General features: G+C 38.3%; 1 protein-coding gene and 1 long non-coding RNA gene across 3 annotated transcripts in view; one reads left to right on the forward strand and one right to left on the reverse strand.

Annotated features, from left to right (window-relative positions):
• The window catches only part of LOC101483299 (spermatid perinuclear RNA-binding protein), a 98995-nt gene extending 82219 nt beyond the window's left edge, over nt 1-16776 (forward strand). The window contains exons 12-18 of one of the 2 annotated variants that reach the window (XM_012920349.4): nt 2919-3127; nt 4530-4679; nt 7459-7593; nt 8763-8903; nt 9117-9240; nt 10400-10450; nt 15186-16776. In XM_012920349.4, coding sequence (XP_012775803.2) covers nt 2919-3127; nt 4530-4679; nt 7459-7593; nt 8763-8903; nt 9117-9240; nt 10400-10450; nt 15186-15274 — 899 coding nt within the window. In that variant the 3' untranslated portion in view covers nt 15275-16776. Of the gene's footprint in view, nt 1-2918; nt 3128-4529; nt 4680-7458; nt 7594-8762; nt 8904-9116; nt 9241-10399; nt 10451-10550; nt 12409-15185 lie in introns of those variants that run through there. The other variant, XM_012920350.4, reaches the window with a different exon arrangement.
• The window catches only part of LOC111500564 (uncharacterized), a 68442-nt gene continuing 52338 nt past the window's right edge, over nt 6110-22213 (reverse strand). Inside the window, exons 3-4 of the long non-coding RNA XR_002721163.3 lie at nt 22136-22197; nt 6110-7169 (exon numbers count right to left, since the gene is read on the reverse strand). This is a non-coding gene — a long non-coding RNA (uncharacterized LOC111500564). The remainder of the gene's footprint in view (nt 7170-22135; nt 22198-22213) is intronic.

The following is a 22213-nucleotide window of genomic DNA, read 5'->3' on the forward strand; positions in this document are numbered from 1 at the left end:
TGCTCTAGTTCACTCAAATTCAATGAAATATTGATGATTTATGTCAATTTTTTAATAATAATTTTTACTTGCCCACTGATGTCTCAAAGGATTTTAACTTTCTCTTGGTTCAGACCATAAAATCCATAAAATCCACGTGCACAGGTCACCTGATATGCACAGATCACATCACCTGTGTTCAGACACTGAATGGTTTTAGCTTCTATGGTGTATTCAAGTGCATCACATCAGCTTTCACTTTCAGATCATATAGGTTTCTCTCCTAATGCACTACTTTAGTTCTGTTCTTTATATCCTGGTCTCAGCAACAAAAGAAAAAGAATCTTTGATCATGTACTGTGCTGCACACAGGCTAGTGTTGCATAAAATTAACTACAAGTAACAAATAAAAATGAAAACTTGCAAATAAACTTCAGTTTCCCTGAAAATCTCTCGCTCAGCTCTCCCCTCTGCAGTGAAGAAATCTCACTTTGAGAAAAAACATGTTTGGCTTTAGTTGCCTCTTCAGCTCAGCAGCTTTCTGCCTCGCGTCTCCTCCTCCGTGGCTCTGCATCTCTGCTGGTGCGTGGAGTTGAAATGTTGTTTGAATACAGAGCCTGTGTCGTGGTGGAAACGCAGGCCTCCCTTCACACACGCTTCTCAGTCTCCCATCTTTCTTTAAACCGCCTGCCCTCTGCACCAGTCTTTTTTTTTTTCGCCAGTTTGTGTTCGTAAGCTCGGGTGCTGGGAAGCTGAATCCCTTTGTTTGGTTTGTTGTGTTCCTGTGCAGACCACAGCTGAGCTTAGGTGGACCAAAATGTGTTAGCCAAAAAGGGATGTTCCAACTGGATTAAAGCATACAGAGGGCTGTGTTTGGCCATGAGTTTGACACCTGTTTTGTACAGATATTCATATGGATATTTTTAGCCATGGACTGCTCGTTAAACAAGACATTTAAAGATGTCTGGCTGCTTTTTCTGGTATTTTATAGACAGTTTAATCCAATAATTGCTAAAAAAAAAAAAAAAAAAAATCAGCAGATTAGCTGACAGTGAAAATAATAATTAGCTGCAGCCGTAAACTAAACGGTCTTGGCACTGATGGCTGCAGCCTTCGGCCTCTTCACTCCTCCTCCCCCTCGCTCTCAGAGTCTTGTCTGTCAGTGTCACAGTAATTAAATTGGCCCTCGCTGGGACCATCGTCTCCGGCAACCCTCATCTGCTTCCAGTTCAAAGGAGGTGACGGAGGCAGAGATAGAGGAGGATTAATACTGCTGGCTGTTGCCACGCAATTATCTCACCACCTCCCACCACACACGCGCATGTTGGGTTTTACACACACACTTACAGTGCTTTAACACCTCCCCCTGTCTTCCTTCCGGCACCTGTCCACCAGCACCTCCACATTCGTTTTCTTACACCTCGTCTGCATCCATATTCATAGAAGTCGCACTCAAGTCTAAAGTGCCTGTCAGAACCTTTCAGTAATTACACACAGTGGCTGCAGAACCAGGCGGCTGCACACTTCACAAGCCTCAAGTGTCCCCGCTGTGACACCTGTTACACAAAAGCTGAAATCTGTGGGTGGCCATATGCAAATAAATGATCACCTCAGCATCATCGATAACTCTGTAGTGTTTCTCAAGAATCTGAAATTACACATGAACGTTTCTGCCGGCCCTCTTCCTCTTCAACTTTGCCCAGTCCATTAACCCTGCGTTAGATTTGAATACCTGTAATAATGGTACAGGTGGTGACAGCTGTAGCCTTGAAGCTCTAAAGCATGTTTTTTTGTTTTTGTTTTTTTTATAAAACTACAAATTAAAACTCAGATGACAAGAATAATAAAAAAAAAAAATCTAAACAGGTAACAGAATGTTTCTATGTGGATTTACTCGCTTTTGTGACGAGCCCCAAGTGGTCATTAGAGGAACAGCATCTGTCAGTCAGAGGAGCCATAACTTCTAGCCTTACCAGTATAACTCAAGGAAGAGTGGACACTATCCACAGAGGCCAAAATGGTTGTTTATTTGTTTTAATACCTGCAAGTTCATCTCTGTTTTAGAGTTGTACATTTTAACATACAAGTCTGTGGGTTTGACTCCGTTTTGAAGCCAGGCTCAGGTGGCCCTAACAGGAACTGCACTTTTTGGAAATTGATTTCATTTTTCTGCCCCGGATGTTTCCACTTGGTGACATCTGTTATCACCTCTCTATGAAACCCTGCAGGTTGTTTGAACAGTTTATTTTTTATTAAATTCATAGATTAATAAATAGAACTGACTGGATAAGTCCACGTACATGGATCTGTCTCCATTATATTGTGCACACGTTTATGTAATGAGCATTCGTCAGTTCCTTGGAAACAACCAGCACCTGTTTAATTGATCAGTTTTCCTGTGGGTCCGAAGAGTTTTTGTTTTTTTAAAGCATCTTGTTGAACTTGATTTCAGACTGTGATGTTGTTCCCATTTCTATATTAATATTAAAAGTTTGACAGCTGACAAATGTCATTTGACTTCAGTTCTGTCCTTTATAGATCTTATTTGTTTACAAAGTCAAATCTTTTGTAGCCTCATAGCACAGTTGACAGAGTTGGACTAAAATCTGCTTATTATTAAAAATGCTTATTATTTGGCGACACTCAGCACTTGTTTTGTAATGGATGTCACCAGGAGTGAGGTTTCATTTCCAATTCATCAGTGAGATATTACTGCTCAGGACTCCGGGGAGGCAGCTCATCTCTCGTCACTGTGTAGGTGTGAAGTGTCGCTGGCTGAAGTGTCAGTGGTGTAACACCCGGACGGTGTCATTCTAGTCCCATCAGCTAGCTGCTAATAGGAAAGAAGCTGGGCCAATGAAATGGCTTCTCTCACTTCCTGCTTGTGGAGTCATGAGGTCTCTGTTTCATTAATAACATGTGCATCTCTCCTCTTTAAGTGCTAGACTGGAGGATGACCGATCCAAACCATCCCATGAATGCTCTGATGCGTCTGAACCAGATCCACCCGGGCCTTCAGTACCGCCTGCTGTCCCAATCCGGCCCAGTGCACGCTCCAGTCTTCACCATGTCCGTGGAAATCCAGGGAACCACATACCAGGCCACAGGGAACTCCAAGAGAACCGCCAAGCTCCAAGTAGCTCTCAAGGTACCAACACAGTTCAAAGAGCTGCATAAAAGTCACAGAAGTCTGGGGGTTGTATTTTAATGAACCTTAGATGGGTTGTCTGATAGTCATCGGTTAGCAAATGTCTTCTTTGGGACATGTAAACACCTCAAAATCCAGAGTATGATTTGTGCTTAATGTTTGAAAGCTTCAGATTGAGACAAACTAAAATGATGAACATCACTACCATTTAATTCTGCTCAGGGTCACGATGGGCTAGAGCCTATTCCTTTAGATACTGGGTTAACTGGGTTATCATAGATAGACCGATTGATTTATAGGGACTTGGATTCCACAGCACTAGCTCCATAAACACTTAGACACAGACGAGCAGATACAGAAAGATTAAAAAACAAAACAAACAGGAAACATCACAGAAAGTGGATTCGAACTGTCCTGCAGTTCTTTTAGGCTCTAATTTCAAATTCTAATACACATATAAGAGTTTTCAAACTGCTGAAAACTGTTTTATAATAATGATAATAATAATGGATTGCGTTTATATAGTGCTTTTCAAGGCACCCAAAGCGCTTTACAATTCCACTATTCAACCAGGACAGAAAGCACAGGGATCAAACCGGCGACCTTCCAGTTACAAATGCACTTCCCAACCTCCTGCGCCACGGTCGCCCCCCGTTTTAGTCTTCTAAGACTAAAAAGAACAAGAGAAATCATGAGAACAAAGGAAATCCGGTTTGTCGTTAGTTGCAGAAACTCCACTAAAAGCAAAAGACATAAAAAATAAAGGAAAAGCAGAATAGGTCCACTTTAATATCAGCACAGGTATCAAGTTGCTTTCTCTACTTTTAAAATTATGACATCTGTAAGTGAAGCAAGTAAAAGGGGGTTCAGAGGGTTAACAACACCACTTTAGCTTCCAGTCCTGTGTCTGCCTGTTAGTTTGGTTTGTCAATAATTTTGTACTCAGGTGTTTAAAAGCTGAACATTAAGTTGGACAAAGAAACAGCAGCTGAAGTTTTCTTCTAAATCGATACGAGAACACACAATGTTCTTTTTGTGACAAATCTTTTATTGAACTAGAAGTTTGACTGCTCACACCGAGTCTTTTTCACACATATTTATTCATTCAGTTGCACTTTCACACTCTCAGCACAGCCAGTCTTTCTGTTCTTGTTGTTCGCTTTGCAGCCTCACTGCAGCAGCTGGGGTTTGAGTGCCTTGCTCAAGGACAGCTCAGTGACAAATGATGGATGTGAAAGCGTGACTCATCTCCCATTTGCGGCTGTCAGGACGTCACAAAAAGTTTATCCGCTACTTTTGTAATCCGATGACTGTCGTGTTGAATGCAGCAGGAAGTCGTGCGGTGATGAAATTTAAATGAACGTCCTCTGGCTGTTTTTGTTTTCGCTGCTGTCGTCCTCAGGCGCTGCAGGCTTTGGGCTACGTGCTCGGCAGCGATGGAGACGTGGACTCGCTGAGTGCCGACGAGAAGTCAGATGGCGAAGGGAAGAACGACAGGATGTCCACCAGCTCCAGCTCCACCTCCATCACCTCCTCCACAGACACACAGGAGGTGAGGAACGAACACACACACACAGACTATGGCCTTTTGTGAAAGGTTCTTCCTGATTACAACACATCCATGAGGTTCATTAGAGATTCAACACAATAAAAATTCTTCTGCAGATTTTCGGTCGTCCTGATTACAAAGGCTGGAAACCTTGGATTTAAACATGTTCTGTGGAACTTTCTTTTCATGTATTACTAATTTTTTTTTCCTGTCCTTATGTGAACAAAAATGTAACCTTCCCCGACTCTGTTGCCTCTGAGAGCCTGAAGGACAAATTTTCTAAAAATCCAAAAGGCCGTCATGTTTCTACTCACTCCCGGATACCTCAATGCCTCTCTTAAAATCACCACTAAAATTCATTTCTGTTTTATTAATATGGCACCAATTCACAGCAGCAATCACCTCAAGATGGTTTCATCATAAAGTAAAATTTTAGAAAGAGGATCCCCTCTTGGGGGCAATTGGTGACTAGGGGAAGGAAAAACTCCCTTTTAACAGGAAGAGACCTCCAGCAGAGTGTGGGGAGAGTTTGGGTTTCACAACCACACTTAACTAATGTTAGGGATTACCCTGAGGCCAGCAAAACAGAAACATGTCATCAGGTATCAATAACATGAGCAGCGTGAAAGCAAGTTTTGCTTAATCATCTTATTAGTTCTTATATCTGTAGCTCCGTTTGTCCCCTGCAGTCCCTTGGTTGTTGAGGTTGTGTCTCCTTTTTACTTCTGTGTGTGTGTGTGTGTGTGTGTGTGTGTGTGTGTGTGTGTGTGTGTGTGTGTGTGTGTGTGTGTGTGTGTGTGTGTGTGTGTGTGTGTGTGTGTGTGTACACAGTAGGTTTACATACTTGCACACTCAATGAGAGTGAGACTTCACAGTCAGAGCCGCCCCTCGCTCGTCACGTCCGGCGTCAAACCACTGACAATGGCGATGGTGAAAACACTCAACTTGGGACTTCAAAAACGTTTGTCGACCTCACAATGGTTATGCCCGTGTTTTATAAAGAGCAGACGACCTTGCTTGTAGGTGTTGTGTGTGAAATATTAATCTCGATAGGTTTACAATCATTTTTTTAAAATGACAGATACAGCCATTTAAAATTGCTGCTCGGTCAGAGCTCAGCTGCTGGGAGTCTGGCGCCATATAAATAAAAGTTAATTGAATTTCATTCTTTTGATAGCTTTCATTGTAAACCTCCTCATCCATTAAAATATAAAAACTCAAAGTTGAGTTTTGAAAATGTAAAATAAATAAAAGTTTACTGTCAGTTTGACCATTCAGACATGTTATACTGCAAATCACCGAAACTATTTCCAGTAAGCATTTCTTCATTCATCCATTTCAGTCTAATCTAATAACATAAAAAAATAGATACAATTTAAAAGAAAATGAAATACAGTAAAATAATATTCTTACACACAGGTTTCCTCATAGATCCCAAACCAGATGTGGAGGTTATTTCTGAGACTGGTAGAACCTGATTTTTCATTTAGCCAGTGGTTTGCTGGGTTATTAGTTCATCAGACCATGAAGAAGCATGAGCTTCATTTTATTCTGTTAGGTTGCAACTTGATATTTTGATTTATTCTATAGATTTCTTTGAACTCTTCTTTAAAGTATTGAGCCAGACTTTCAGATAGTTTTTCTTTTATTTTAAGTGCTCTCCAACTTACATCAAGATGTTTCAAAGTTGTTATTTGAAAATACTTTTTAAAAATCATTTTCAGTCGTGTCCTCAGAACGTTTTTTCAAGCTCTGTTTTAACCTTCCAGTCATAGAAATTAAAGTGTGTTAGATCAGTGTTAACTTGATAGATGTGCATGGGTGTGTGACTATCAGTGGGCTGCGTTTTATGTGGGCTGGGATGATGTCTTTGAAAATGTGAGCAAAAACACAAAGAACCTCATAATATAGGCTGCATACCAAAACTTATTACTATGTGAATTCCATAAATTTTAACAAATTAAATTATTAAAGTGTTTATTTTTATTCGTGGTCAGGGTTCAGACAGGCCCCGGGGTTTCCTGTAAATTTTGCGTGGTTTATTCCCTACATTCAGGTTGAGGGGTCATATGATGATGATGCTTTGATTGAACAATCCCAAGAACCAATATAGAAAAAATATAATTTAAAAAAAGGTATCAGCTCTCAATAATCAGAATTGCATAGATAAAAAAAAAAATATGGTAGCCTGGTGGTGCTGAGAGCACCGTCTGCATACTTCATTAAGACCAGGTTGAACGCTAATGACTGTTTTGGCCTACCTGTCAGCACAGAGTTTGTGCACTTATAACCATCTAACTAACTAAATAATTAAATACTGCGGGCTGGACACTTATTTGTGGGACATACGCCCGTTGTTGCATTTGTTGCGTCTCTTTCACAGCACAACTCCCACTAGGGCTTAAATACCTGGGACACTCCACTTCTCCACTCTTCTTCTCTCTGAGAAGTGAAGAAACTTCTTGGATGAGAGAGTGAAACATCTTCAAGGAACTTAAACAGAAAACAGAAAAGAAGCAGCTTAGTAAAGATGAAAAACAAAAAGACTACATTTTCTAATTAGCTGTAATAGGCATTTGTATCTGTAAGCTGTGCAGCAAATACTGAATATCAGCAGCTTGTTCTTTCTCACTCTTCCAGCATGTAGGAGGTATACCTGATGTGAACAGGCTGCTTAGATAGCTTGTCTTACTTTGTGCTCAAGAGCTCATGTTTCCTCATTCGGGGGATAAACCGGATGTAAAGCCTGCAGCTGATTCTCTCTCTCTGCATGCGTCTGCAGTCTAGAGCTCCTGGACCGATCCTGACGGCAGGAGGTAAGAACCCGGTGATGGAGCTGAATGAGAAACGCCGCGGCCTCAAATACGAGCTGATATCGGAGAGCGGCAGCAGCTACGACAAACGCTTCATCATAGAGGTAGGAAAACAAACACACCTCCACTCACTGCTCCGCTCTGTCTCCGATGTCTTCTCTTATTAGGAGCAGATAAACGACAGAATGCGTTTTATGTTCAGAGCTTCCTGTATATGAAAACAGCTTTAAATGCCAGCAAACGCAGCCGAACATGAAACTAGTTTAGTCCCTGTAAAATCGCTGCTGTAGTTTGTTTTCTGCTTGCTTTTTAAGGCTATATGTTGTTGCAGTGCTTTATGCAAGAAGCTCTGTGTTTCTTTATGTGGCGATGATTTCCTTTGGCATTAACAACAAAAGAGCTGCATATGTAGATGTCTTATTAAGAAACAAAGGTGCTCCAGAGACTATGTTAACGACAGGTGTGGGACTGAATTACTCATATCACATAGCAGTTACTTTAATTTCCGGTTTCTCCCTTGTCGATTAAGTCATTATTAAAACAAAAGAAGAGCTTTTTCAAAGCGGTGCTTCAGGAAAAGGTTGTTTTTGACTTTTTATAGATTAAGCTGGTTGGCATAATCTATAATAGCGTGGCATAATTTATTAGATTTATTGTAACATTGATAATGAAAATCTGTATGTTTCTATTATATGTAAATATAACAGAAAAATGTAAATTTAATATGTAAATTTGTTTTTTAAATTTTAAGAAAATTCATTTATCTTAAAAAACAGGGCCTTAACTGGTATTAGTCTACAGACATCAGGCTTAATCATGCTAACATGCTTTAAAGGGGGATTTAAGGAAGCAGGAGTTAATTGTTTTAAATAAAATTCTAATATTGCAATTTAAAAGTTGGATAAACAGTTTACTGCACTGTATGTTTGCTAGCAACAAAATAAAGAAATGCACATTCAATGAGAATCAGTTCTGCAGCTGTACTGAAGCCGTGTTGTGTTTGTGCAGAATGTGTTTTAAATTTTTACATGATGGGAATCGAGGCAGCCCGCTCAAATTCAAGCATTTTGATTTTCTTCTTTCTTTCAAACATAAACTTTTTCTCTAACCATCGGGGAACAGCGTTTTGTTCTTATTAATAAAGTTATTGTTGAGTCGATCTTGTACACAAATCCAAGTGGTTTTTTTGTTCTTCTTTGTCGTCTTGAAGACTTCAGTCTTTAGCAGGAGGAACCCTGTTAATATGAGCTCTCATCTCTGTGTGCGATAACAGGTTGAGGTAGACAAGCAGGTTTTTCGGGGAACGGGTCCCAACAAGAAAGTAGCCAAAGCCAGCGCTGCGCTCGCCGCTCTGAACAGCCTGTTCTCCGGCTCTAAATCTACGACCAACAAGAAGAAACGGCCAAACCCTCCAGTGAGTAAAACATTAAGGTTCTCAGAATGACTTTCAAATTAACGTCCTGCATTGTGTCCTGCAGATATTGACAGATGAGACAAATCAGAGAGTTTTAAACTTAAATCAGTCTTTTTCCTTTTAGCAGTTAGATCAGGATGTGAGTAAAATGTTGATAAATTCCCAGTGAAAGAAAACATGTATTGTTCTTACTGTGGTCTATTTTTTGTGCAGCCAAAGCGACCCGTGGCTTCGGTCCTCACCCTCCCAGCCCTCGCTGCCAGACCTCCACGGGTCCCCATTATCCCCAGAGCTCCCTACATCAGCACCCCACCCGCACATGGATACATCCCACCAGGTGAGTCACACAGCAGTCACATCATTGTTTAACATGTCCGTTACATATACCAAGGGGAAAATTAATAAATCAATACTCCTTCATTTGACTGACTGTTATTAAGCTGTACAAACCTGCGTTATACTGAATGATCTTTAATTCAGTGCTCAGGATTTACACCAGAGTGTAAAGTGTTTTAATTAGCTTCCTCTTGCTGTTAGCCTTCTGTATAAGAATCTGGAAATAAAATCAGTCCCCTACAAAACAAACAACCTTTATTTCCCACATACACAGTTATACAGGGTACAAGATGTAGTGAAATTCTTGCGTCCGAGCTGCAGACATAGCCGCGCCATTCCAGGGCTTGGTTTTAAGCATGGGGGGGGGTCTAGCCAGGACCTACTGGATACCGGGTGGGAATTGAACTTGTGACTCCTGCTCCAAAGGTGTGTAGTCTTACCACTACACTATCCAGTGTCCAGGTCCAAGAGAATGGAGCAGATTAGCACCAAATATTTACCCAGAATAAATTTGAAGGACCTATCTCAAGTAGTTTTCTAGATAATGGATCTAGTGCTAAAAACACTTAACAACACCTCACCCTGATTTATTTATTGGAGAAAACTAATGACAGCCTGGACCCAAAATTTTGTATAATTCATATTAAGACATGTCTTTCCCAAGATTTCTTTCAGGCAAATTCATCTTGGTCTGGTAGGATTATTATTTTTATTTGATGAACTGACATGACCCTTGTGTCCACCAATTACAGTAGATTAGATCTTTTTTTTCCCCCATTTGAGAGTAACTTTAGCCATAATTCGGTGCTCTCTCACTGGTAAATACACACTCGTGTTCCATCTGCGCCTCACAATTAAAGCTGTAGCAGATTGATAGTGCTACATTAATTGAGTGCAACATTGAATTGCCCCCCAGTGCTGTACAAAGCTGCTCAGATTAACAAAGTTTCTGGCGAGGTTCATAATAAAAGGGCAGCTGAGCAGACAATCTACAAGGGAAAAAGGGCTGGAAGCACAACAGTTTTTAATATGATTCAACATAAATGTAGGTGAAAACTATTGCTGAGATGATAATAGATTACAAAAGCTGTGGGTGATACTGGTGTGTATATATAGGTGCTATTTAATGATAACATTTGATTTATTTTATCCCCCCGCAGGTTTTGGTGCTCCTTATGGTTACAGCCCTGCAGGCACCCTCCCTGCTTACGGTAATTTCCTAGTTTCACTTTCGATCCTTAATCCATCCATTTAATCTATTCCATCACCCCAACATTTGAGTTTCTTTTTCTTTCTTTCACTCTTCCTCAGGTTTTCCCTCCAGAATGCCCTCAGTAGTTGTCCCAGTCATCAGAGTTCCCACAGCATACCCCGTCACCCACCTCTACCCCTATTAGGACTCTCCCTCACCCACTTCACAGGAAGTCACTTGTTAAAGGAATATCCTGACTGGCTGTGTATTCACGACACAAACCCAACCCTGCAGTCTACAAACCTTTAAGCATCAAATCAGGCAGTGGGATTTTTGTACAGCATTCATCCTCTGGGCTAAAACAGTTTCACAGTCATGTCATTACTATCCATGTGAACACAGAGTTTGACAAAAAAGCTCTGTATCATTACGCAATCAAAAGTTCAGCGTTTAATGAGCAGTGTATGGAAGACTGGTGAGGTAAATATGACAAATTAAACAGCCCTACATGTCCTGCTGGGTAATACATCCAGCAGAGAACACAATAATACAGTGTAGTTTGTTTTTCTTAAAACTTACTAAACAAAAATATATTATCCACTTAAATGTCATTAGTATTATGAGGCGCAATAAACAATAATTTATGACCATGGTTGAGTTTCGTATTGTGGGAATTTCTGTATAGGACGACTACATGATTATCGGTGAGAGTTTTTGCAGTGGGGGGAAAAGCAACTGGTTCTAATACACATCATCCTACAGTGTTCCTAAATTATTTTAATGATCCAAACATTCCCTGTAGGATTAAATTAACAGGATAGTGATATATTTAGAGGCTCTTATTTTGTTCCCTTCGATCTACTGAAGATGGCTACTGCAGAGAATTAAATATGGCATGAGCATTACAAGGAAGTGAAGTGAGACTACTGAAAATACGATGCAGTAAATATGTAAATAAATACATTAAATGTTCAGAAGGGATTTAAAAATACATTTAACTAAGTATTAAGTATCTACAAAACAAATGTAATATACTAGCAGGTAGGTTACTTAAAACTAAATGCATAAATTCGGGTTTTTAGGGAACTAAATTAGCAACAACTACACACGGATGATGAAATGGCTCACTAAAACTAACTTTTAGCAAAAGAAACACAGATGACAAAGAATACGATGGGAATATTCAATAAAACATCATCTCTAGTTAAATTATTTATTTATTTAATTTCCCTAAAGTGTCCCAAAGCTTACCATATTCTATTTGATTTAATAGATTTAAAAACAAATGTTTAACTACTCGAGGGAACTAAATTAAGACCGGGTATAAAGTGACTACAAAGTAGCAAACTAAATTTTTTTTTAATTATTTTTTTTATATATATTTTGAAAAAAAGAGAGTAACAAATATTCAATGTGGAAACTAGAGAACTAAAAATAAATCTGGAGGGAACCAAAGACCTTTCAAATCTAAGTAACTACTAAATACCAACAATATGGAGCTATACCGTGATTGTAAAGAACCAAAAGAGCCAACACCACACTAAACATACAATAATTCAGCGTCCCTAATAGAGTAAAAAAAAAAATCAGTTGTTGTAGGGAAATGAATAATTATAAACATACTTTGTTAAATTAAAGCATGTCCTTGAGGTGAAAGTGATCAGAGCTTCTTTGTCAAAAGGCTATGTATTCCTTTAACAATCATTCATATATGTGAATGTTGTTTTGTATTTTCATTTCTCTCCGTTTTCTGCAGATGTTTTGTTTCTGTTAGAGAGAGAAAAAAGACAGGTTTACAATATTCGGTTGCACTGAGAAATATTTTCCTTTCGTTTGGATATCGAGTGTCCGAGTTTACACTTACTGTTGAGTATGAGCCATTTTGTGTTGAGTTCAAATAATTTCTTCTCAGAGAGCTGTTTTATGTTTGTAGGTAATATTCTTTTTAAATAAATTAATATTTTTGTCAACAACTGATTAACTTGTGGTCCCCAGTTTGTTGCATGCTGAAATTTCTAATTAGTATATTGTATTAGTCACACTAATTACTCTGTTACAGGACAGGCTTTCTTGCCAAATATGTGAAACGTTTAGTTTTTCCCATGCCGATGGATATTCATCGCATTAACCAATGTATGGTATTGCTAAAAAGCCTCTGGACACCACAACCGACAGGCGAACTGGAGGGTGCTGACAGTCCGTGGGTGATACTGGTCACAGAGAGGTTTACAATGCTGCATCAGATCCCGTCTTTATTGAAGCAACGTCTTTGTGATCATTCTCACCTAGCGGCAGTCAACAACCACCCAGTTTCTAGCAACTAGTGGCAGGGTCGACCCCAACTGCTACTGGGATCGTATATGTCAAAACGTGGGTAAGAAATAATTGTAAAGTATTGAACATCCACAGTCAGGCAAATATAACCTGAAGAAACTTTGTCCTGACTTGGGTAATAGAAATGCAAAACATACTCACCTATTCCATCTCACGCGTCCTCTAAGAAACCCTTAAACATGACCTCAAGTTTATTATAATTGTTACATCCAATTTTCATAGCTCTGGCTTTTGTTAGCATCATATTTTAAACTTTCAAGGCCAAGCACTTTTTAAAATAAAATCTCTGAATTTTTTGATGTACAAACAGATTTTTTTTTTAAATATGAAATCTGTCTTTCTGCAGTATTTATCAACTCAAAACCTTCTTAAATTTGAAGATAAAGTCCACCCGGTGCCTTCAGAAAAGAAGCTTTATTATCTTTGACATTAACAAATTTGTCATTGGCTAACTGAAGAATCTCAAGATAATTATTAATTTGAAGCTTCTAAAATTCATTATTTAAGGCTTTGTGTCAGAGGCGTGAAGGTTTTAGTCCTTGCAGTACATACAGAACAGTTGTTAGTTAATTAACTGTTAATATAGCGATAGCTTTAGAGCAGGATAACAGGTATTAATGTGCACAGGTCTTAAAAACAATTAAATTAGATTTCTAAACAATGCTAGTAAAGCCATGTCTGCAGTAATCTCTAATGCTCTTTCTGCCTGACTTTACATCGCGGTCACCAAGTACAAGGCTTTAATAGGTTTCTCTATTTATCTGTAAGTTTCTCTGTTTCCCTGTTTAAAGGGCTTGCATCCATCATGCATGCATTGAATCTACTTAATTCTTCTGGCCTTTAACAATCCTGAGAGCCAATAAAGCTTCCTCTAAAAACAGCAGCACCCTGAATGTTAGGGATCCGTATCCTGCTCTGCTCATGTTACAGGTTAAATTGATGACACTGGATGTTTGGTTTGTTTGTTTGTTTTTGTTAAACTGACTGCAGAGAGAAGAAAATATCTTAAAGGTGGAGTTTTAATGAACTGCATTAACACCATTTAAAAACCAAAACTGTTGCACTCGATGAGTTTTGATCCCCTGGGGCTTGTTCCAGTAAGTGAGTTTAGTTTGATAAACTTGTGATGAAGGAAACTCTGGGTTTTCTGCTCCTGAAGGAGAGCTCACATTCTGGGTAAGTTTCTACAACAAACTCCCCGAGGGCTCCACCGTGAACCTGCTCAGGCTGAAGCAACTGTCTCACTCATACAGTTGATCTCCAAGCCCGTATCCTCGATCAACTACAGTATAGAGAAAAGTGCAGTTAGGTTCACTGCTTACACTGAATCGGGAAGAAAACCTTATCGCCACCTACAACATATTAAGACTTTTATTCATACTTTGACTTTACTAGCATAAAGTAAAGCCCTGCATTATTCACAGGTCTAAATAAGCTTCGTTTCTCTTATACTATGCCTCAGTGCAGCTCCCCAATTTATCCTCTGTGTTAATGAGCAGTTCGACTGTTAACACATCAATGATACAAATTAAAGTCGACTAAAACACAACATTTCCGAATTTTGTGCTGCCTCTGTTTTCTGTGCTGAAAGCGTCTCTCTTGCGACTTCCTGTTTGGAAACTCGTTAAACTCTGGTCAACCAAGACGACCTCTTACGACTTCCTGTTTAAAAATACTGCTGGATAAACTTCCTGTTTTGATGGTCCCCTCTTCATGACCATCATGCTACAGCTACCTGCGTCTCCACACAAATCTGCAGAATCAGACTGTAACATATGTTTATAAAACATGGGGGTAACTTCAACGTCTAAAAAAATGAAGCCAGCCTGGAAGTGCCTGTATTCTTTTCAATGGCCAGCAGGGGGCGACTGCTCTGGCTGCAAAAAAACGAGGCAACTCTCTTGTTTTGTGAGAAAGTGCATTACTACAGTTGTGAAGGAGGATTATCCTAGGTATGCTCATTGGCTAACTAGCTACACTAAGATGAAAATGGTAAAAACACTCTGCTCGAGGCGTCATAGAGACCTCATTAACCATTGGGTGACATCCTAGTAGCTGTGTTCATCTTTTATACCGCCTAAGGGCAGGAACAGCTCGACTAGCAAATGATTTTAACTTTTGAAAAAGTTCAAATCTCTATGATTAACAAGCTCCAGCTTTTGTTGACAGAGGGTGGACCATAACCCTTGACACGACAGATTCAGTGGCTGGTAGGCAAGCTAGCTTTCAGAGACAGTAACCAACTGTGGCCACAAGATGGCAGTAATTTTCAGATTGGATATAGGCTGAGATCCGCTTCAGAACAGCAGCTTTTGGTATGGACTTATTCTTAGTGGGTTTATCTACTCTCAGAAAAAAAGCCTTCCATTAGCTGATAATGATTCCTAATCATGTTAACCCTGCCTGTCTCCTCTCCGCAGGCGGCCTGTACATCGACAGTGCCTATTACCAGCCGCAGACCATAGCCACACCTATAATCATCCACCTGGGCCCTCAGGATCTTTTCTGACCCTTCCAGTCCACAGAGGAAAGACACAGCAACAAACTCCAACCTCCCGTTGAATCCCTCACCCTTATTAAACACTGTCAGCGCCCCTGGACTACAGCGGCACAGCTCTCCCGGGCTTCTCCTTCAACAGCAGCAATATTGAAAGCAATATAGGAGAAGGAAACGCCCCGGGCAATGCTCTAACAGGTCCAGGTCTGGTTTTTGGGGAACAGGAGGCTACAGTCGAGACTCACTTTTTTCTGTCAGAAAATAATAAAACACGAAGCAATACCCCTGCTGCCTTCGGGAATCTCAGCGTGTCCCAAAGCAGCTCGACTCGAAGCGCTATTTCCAGTCCAGCTGCTGAACTCAAACAGGCCATCAGCACATTCACAACAGTGTGACCTACTGTATGTAAATATGACATTTACTATCTGTACATATGGATGTGTGTGTTTTAAATATATATATAAATATATAAACATGTTAATAGATTTGAATATGTAAAACCCAGCATTTATAATCTATCTGAATGTAAATACACTAGTGACTGAAGTAGGTTTGTATTTAAAGCACTCTCAGATATGATATCTATAAATATTGAAACTTACATTTTACAAATTGTCTATAACGCTGTATTGCTATGTTGATTCTATATAATCCCAAATTTAACATTATTGCATATAGTAGATTAAGTAGTAATTTTCCAATCTGATTGTCTTCATGTTTTCCATCTCTGCTGGTATGGTTTAATCAGTGGTTCCCAATATACGGGATAAGGACCCATAAGTGGTCACATGGCAAGTTTTTAAATAGGCAGTTTAAAGAAGTTTATTCTAAATCAACATTATTAAATCCTTAAACTAGATTAAATTTAATTCACACAGTGTCTATTCACAACAACAGTGGCTTATACTTTGTATAATATTAGAGATAAAACGGCAACAAACAGATAATCGACTATGAGAAACACTTGGTATACAAAAGGGAGTTCTTCCCACTGTTTCCATCTACATCTATCTAGATGTTCAAAAAGAGTTATAAAAATATGATCTTCTCGATCTATAAAGAAAAGGAAAATATTTAAATTAAGTGAATGTCTCTATTTAAAAACAAACAAACAAAAAATTCATGATGTGATATTATAGTATATAGTATATCAGAAATCTGTTCACTATTTTTATTACAAATTATATCAGTAAGGAAGCTGACTAAATATTCACTGATAATTTATGGGACAGGGGTGGGATTAAATAAGTGTATACTTCTTCCCACTCCCTTTCAACATGTAAATTAATCAGAATGTTTTTTTGTATGTAATTTGTATAGTATATTTTTTTTTCTCTCATTTCTTTTCTAAATGTACTTGTATATTGTTCACATGTTGAAATAAATTACCAATCAATCAATCAATCTATATACGTACCATCTGCATTCATTCAAATATAACCCCAAGTAAATAAAGTAGTGCTTTCAGCGTTAATCTCGTTAAAATGGCGTTAACGCGGCAAATCTCCGTCTCCACCGTGCGTGGGGCTTCACGGCGTCAATGCGTTAGCGCGGTTAGCTCGTTAACGCGTTAGCACCGTGCAGCCCCAAGCACGGAGCGATACGCACTAACTCGCTAACGGAGACGTTAGCGCCATAACTGCGTTAATGTGGTTATGGCGTTGACGTCATCTTAACAAGATTAACGCTGACAGCGCTAAAATAAAGTCTCAGCTTAAAAATCAAAGATGCCTGTTATTCTCATGGCGTGGTCATGTTCAATGAAAATTCTTTGAGTTTCGACAACAAGCCTTCATCAGGAAATAGTACCTCTTTGCTACTTCCACTAATAAGAGTCTTTGTTTATTAAAACAATAGCAAAGTTCCATTGCAAAGCACATAGCTGCCTGGGCGCTGCACTGGGTGAATGGGTTAAATGCAGAGGAGCAATTTCCCTATGGGGACTAACATATACACACAACCTGGTGTGAAGGATATTCCACCAATAGGATGAGGCGTACAAAAGGATGTCCACATAAAAAGACATCTTTGGATCAAAAAGGACAATCTACGGGTCATCAACCTGGACATCCAGAACCCATCCGAATTTCAGGTTTTGGAACGGACCACTTCGTTCTTTACATACAAAGAAGCAACAAATAAAGAAGACGTACACAAACACAAGCTTCGATTTATAAATTACAGACCAGCAAACACCTCGGCCTAAATGAGGGCTTTCTGTAGATGTGAGTGCTTTTTGTTGATTCCTATTGCTAGAAGATTCCTGTTGGTTGCACATGACTAGAGAAAAGCGACGGTTTCCATCCCTCTTTCTAATTTTCCCAGATTGAACATCATCGACTCCTCTCCCCACGTCCCTCCCACCAGCGATTCAAGCGGGGGAGGCGATGAATGGAAACGACAACAACTACAGCCCATCTACTGCCGAATTTATGACCTCAGATGTAACTGTGCTCGTGACATGTTTTATATTTAGGGCATTGCATCATGTTGTGAATTAAATTCATAATATGATGCAATGTGACAGGATATCATACCTTTTTTTCAAAAATCTCACACACAAAGGCTGAATGTTTGATCCTCTTACATAACTGACACAACATATGAATAAAAAGATGAGTTCTCCTCTCTCCATGTTCTTCATAGTCCAGCTATGTGCCATGCTTCTTTTATAGTGAAGCTAAAAACATCTCCAAGGATATGTCTGTGCATCCTTAATCACAGCTTCTTCCTGTGCCTCGGCCTGTCCTCTCTCCTCTGTCCTCTTGATGCATTTTAGGAAGTGAGACATCCCTCAGCTTGGAGTACTGAGATTGATTCAGGGTCACAGCGAGGAGGACAGGGGAGACGAGGAGGCACAGATTAAAGCCTCATTAAATCCTGCTTGCTTGTGGAGTTTGTATGCCAAAGAGCATTAGAGTATTGGAGGTAAAACATGAGCATGCCATGTGAATAAAAGCATTTCAAGTCATTTTTAATAAGATTTTTAAGCTTTTCTATATCTGCCTTCCAAACTGCAATTCAAACAAAAACGACCTAAATGAAGAAAGCACTGCACCCCAAACGCACTCTAAACACGTCTCAGTCTTAGGTGAAAATTTTGGGAACCACTGGTTTCAAACGTTTGTAGACTTTCCTGAAAGAAAAGGTCCACAAGCTTGTTAACAGTGCCAATTCAAAATTCTAATATAATTATAATATTCTGATATTTATCACAGTATACATATTAATGATATATATATATATATATATATATATTAGGGGTGCAACGATACACAAAATTCACGGTTCGGTTTGATACTTTGGTGTCACGGTTCGATATTTTTTCGATACAAAAAATGTTCATGCCTTTTTAATTTGTCATTTATTAAAATTATAAATATAGATTTTAACTCAAAAGTACAGTTTTTAAAATTAATGTTGCTGAAACAACAAAGTAATAAAAAATAAATAAATCTATCTGATTGAGAAATCACTCATCTTTGGAAAAGAGAGTTTATTACAGAGAAATGGCTCTTTCCAAAATAAGCTATACTATACGCTTCTTCTGGGCTATATTCTCAGCAGCATATTAAACATATCAGGTGATTAGTAAATCTGTGTTCGACTACTCCACCTAGGCTGCACTGTCGAGCGCAGATCCACTGAGCGCTCAACACAGACAGCATCGTCAGAAGGAAAGTTGATAAAATAAATTAAAAATTTTGTGTTGTTCGATACATATGCGTACCGAACCGAAAGCACTGTATCGAAAGGTTCAATATCGATACGAGTATCGTTGCACCCCTAGTATATGTATATATAAATATATATGTATATGTATATACACAGTATGTTTACAGAATATACTACAGAAAATCAATCAACAAAACAGAATTTGCCTTTTTTGGCTCATTTGGTATTAAATACATTTTATGCATTTCATGGTGCCGCAAAAATCAGTGCATGGCAAAACATATTTATTTAAATTAGCATTTTACCAATGGCATCACCATCAAAATTGTGCCAGACATTTGCTGCATTGCTAGTGTGCATTAAATACTTTTTATTTAGCGTGCCAGCCAATGAAAAAGAAGAAGAAGGAAAAAAACAAATAAATCCATGTCAGTGATTTGCTGTAGGTTGTTAGCTTTACTTTGATAAGCACAGATGAAATACAGTTTCCATTGTTCTTCAGTTACAGGTTTGTTGGTTTGTTTTTTTACTTTTATTTAACCGGGATGTGAAGAGTGCGTTTCTTAGGCCGATACAGGGAGCATTAATCTAGTAAAACATGCAAACTGCACAGAAAGACCCAACACATGTTTGAAACCAGCAGCATCTGTGCTAATCACTGAGCCACCGCGCTCCTCATTAAAACCAATGTGAGCAGCAGTCAAGCGCAAAGTAGCACTCTGAAGCTGCTCCAGTTCTACATGATTGTAGCAAGGATGCAACAATCCAACATTTTCCAGTTCACGTTTCACCACTCTGGTACCAGTGTTTAAATGAAACAAGGGCTGGGAAATCATTTCTATGGCATCATCAGGCTTGACTCGAGATGTGAGTAAAATAAAATGTTACAAATAAATATCCAACAAAAGACAAAAGCGTAAATGAAATGTTATCACTCGTGCTTACAACACACATCAGCTTTCCAAGAAGTGTAGCAGCTCACAGCTGATCGCAAGTGGACTCTGAGTCGAAATGAATTTAACAGATGACCTCACATCTGACCAATATCCAATCCAAATACAGACTACTTGTTGCGTCCCTAGGTTATAAATACTCATTATTGTATAGACACTTCATTAACATGTTTTAGCTGTATACCAGAAACTATGTATGGAGGCACACAGGGCTACAGATGTTAATAGAATAGTGACTAGCTAACGTTAAGAGGTACCTAAAATATGCTTAAATTAACCAGTTTCTGGGGCAAAAAAAACTCTTCAAGACAATTTAGCAAATTTGGTGGGAAAAACAACTGAGAGACATTTTTTAAAAAGTAAGTTACAGCATCAGTACAATTTGATTTAAAAGAATGAAACATTTCTCGAAGCAGCAGCAGATCATATTACATTTCTGGTGACTGGAAGCACAACTGTCTCAAGCAATATTCAACTCAGGAACATCCAAACCATAAAAAACAAAACAAGAGTGCAAACTTGATCTGATTATGAGATGTGGAAATTCTCTACAGTGTAACTGCAGAAGGGATGAAACAATGTTCTGACAGATTATATTACAATGAATGCCACCGTGGATACAGTGGCATTCATTGTGATATCCAGATTGTTGTGTTGAATGTCTCTGGTAGAATGTAAAACATGTACAACATTTTTCCTTCTTGTGCAGATGATTTATCAGCATTATGTATCCAAAAGATGAAGAATTATTAAAATTATGTTTTTTTATTTCATTTTTCAGTTTATCATTTAATTCAGAATTAATTTTAAGGTCTAAGTTTAACTTTGAAGATTTACTTTTGGCTTTGGACATGAGAGTGATATCATGAACGACGCCTTTAGAGTGTTAAACGGTAACAAACCTACCACCCGTCGCTGTATGGAAGTTCATTAACAACAAAAGTATAAAACCACAAAATGTGACCAAGTTTATTCAATTCAGTGTATTTTAAACCTGATAGGCCAGCACTACTAACTGGGTCAAAATGCGAGTAGAAATTGCTTCATTATCTCACGTTTGCAACTTTTACATGTCAACATCTGTATTTACAATTCTCAAGATTTTTTTAATAACACCTTATCACAACCACTATGAATAAAGTGTGTATTAGTAGTTAATTATCTTCAATTAATAGTTATTTACGGCTGCTAAAAATAATAATAATTTGAGTTGGGTAATGGTTACTGTAACCAAGCTGCAATTTGACAAGAAACAACCAGATAAGTAACCAGATGACGATCTGTCCGATCAAAATAACATAAGATTGTGAACTTTTGTCCTGTTTCTCTTTGCTGCTGATTATTAGTGTTATCAACTTATCTGCTGCTCTCAGTCAAACACAGACACACATTCAACAAGTGTATTAATAAGTTATTAATATAGTTTCCCCACAAAAGAGTGTCAAATATAAATATAAGATAAAAAATGTAATATATTAACATGTTATATTAATAATTCAATTAAATACTATTAATTGTGCAAATAAGTTCATTATTTTTAATTTTTCAATGCCAAATTATTTTTTAATTAACTTACATTTATTTACACTTTTTAAAATTATTATTATGTTTATTTTTCCATTCAAATGTATCTTTTCTTCACATTTTGGATTAATTCATTCATTTACCTATTTATTTATATATTGTCACATTTCTCCTTCATTAAGCAAAGGAGGCACTTTTTGTTTTCAAATGTTTTTTTTTTTTGAAATTGGAAATTATTTTCAAATTAATTTTAAAACATTGTTTTCATTCATTTCTTCTTCTTTTTTTTTTAAATTTCATTATTTACTTTTTTATGCACTTAGAGCTGAGGCACCTATGTAATCCATTTGAGAACAAGTCCAAACTCAGAGTATTCAGTCATATGTACAGCATTTCATAATTCCCTATACCAACCCTAACCTGATCACATCTGCAAACACACCTTAATAACTGAGTCTGCAATCTCTCTTAGAGTGGAGTTCTGCAATCTCTTAAACTAAACTGAAATCTTGGATTGAAATTCCTCCTTTTTTTGTCATTCTTGAACTTCCATACATCTCTGCAATCTGGATTTCTTGTCTTTAATGTGCAAAATGAAAAGTGTTTTTCTGATTTGTGACACCAAAGCAAAACAGAGAAATTGATTAAAAGTGCAACATGAATAGAAGAAAGGGATAAAAGGAGGAGTTGTAGAAATGTGTACCAGTTGTTTGCTTCTAACCTCTTTTTCATCAGGGCGAGCGCTCCCCAAGTCACGCTCAGCTGCTGCGGAGCTAATTACATCTGAGAGAAGAAAAAG

The sequence above is a fragment of the Maylandia zebra genome, linkage group LG12, assembly GCF_041146795.1.
Source record: "Maylandia zebra isolate NMK-2024a linkage group LG12, Mzebra_GT3a, whole genome shotgun sequence".
NCBI lineage: Eukaryota > Metazoa > Chordata > Actinopteri > Cichliformes > Cichlidae > Maylandia > Maylandia zebra.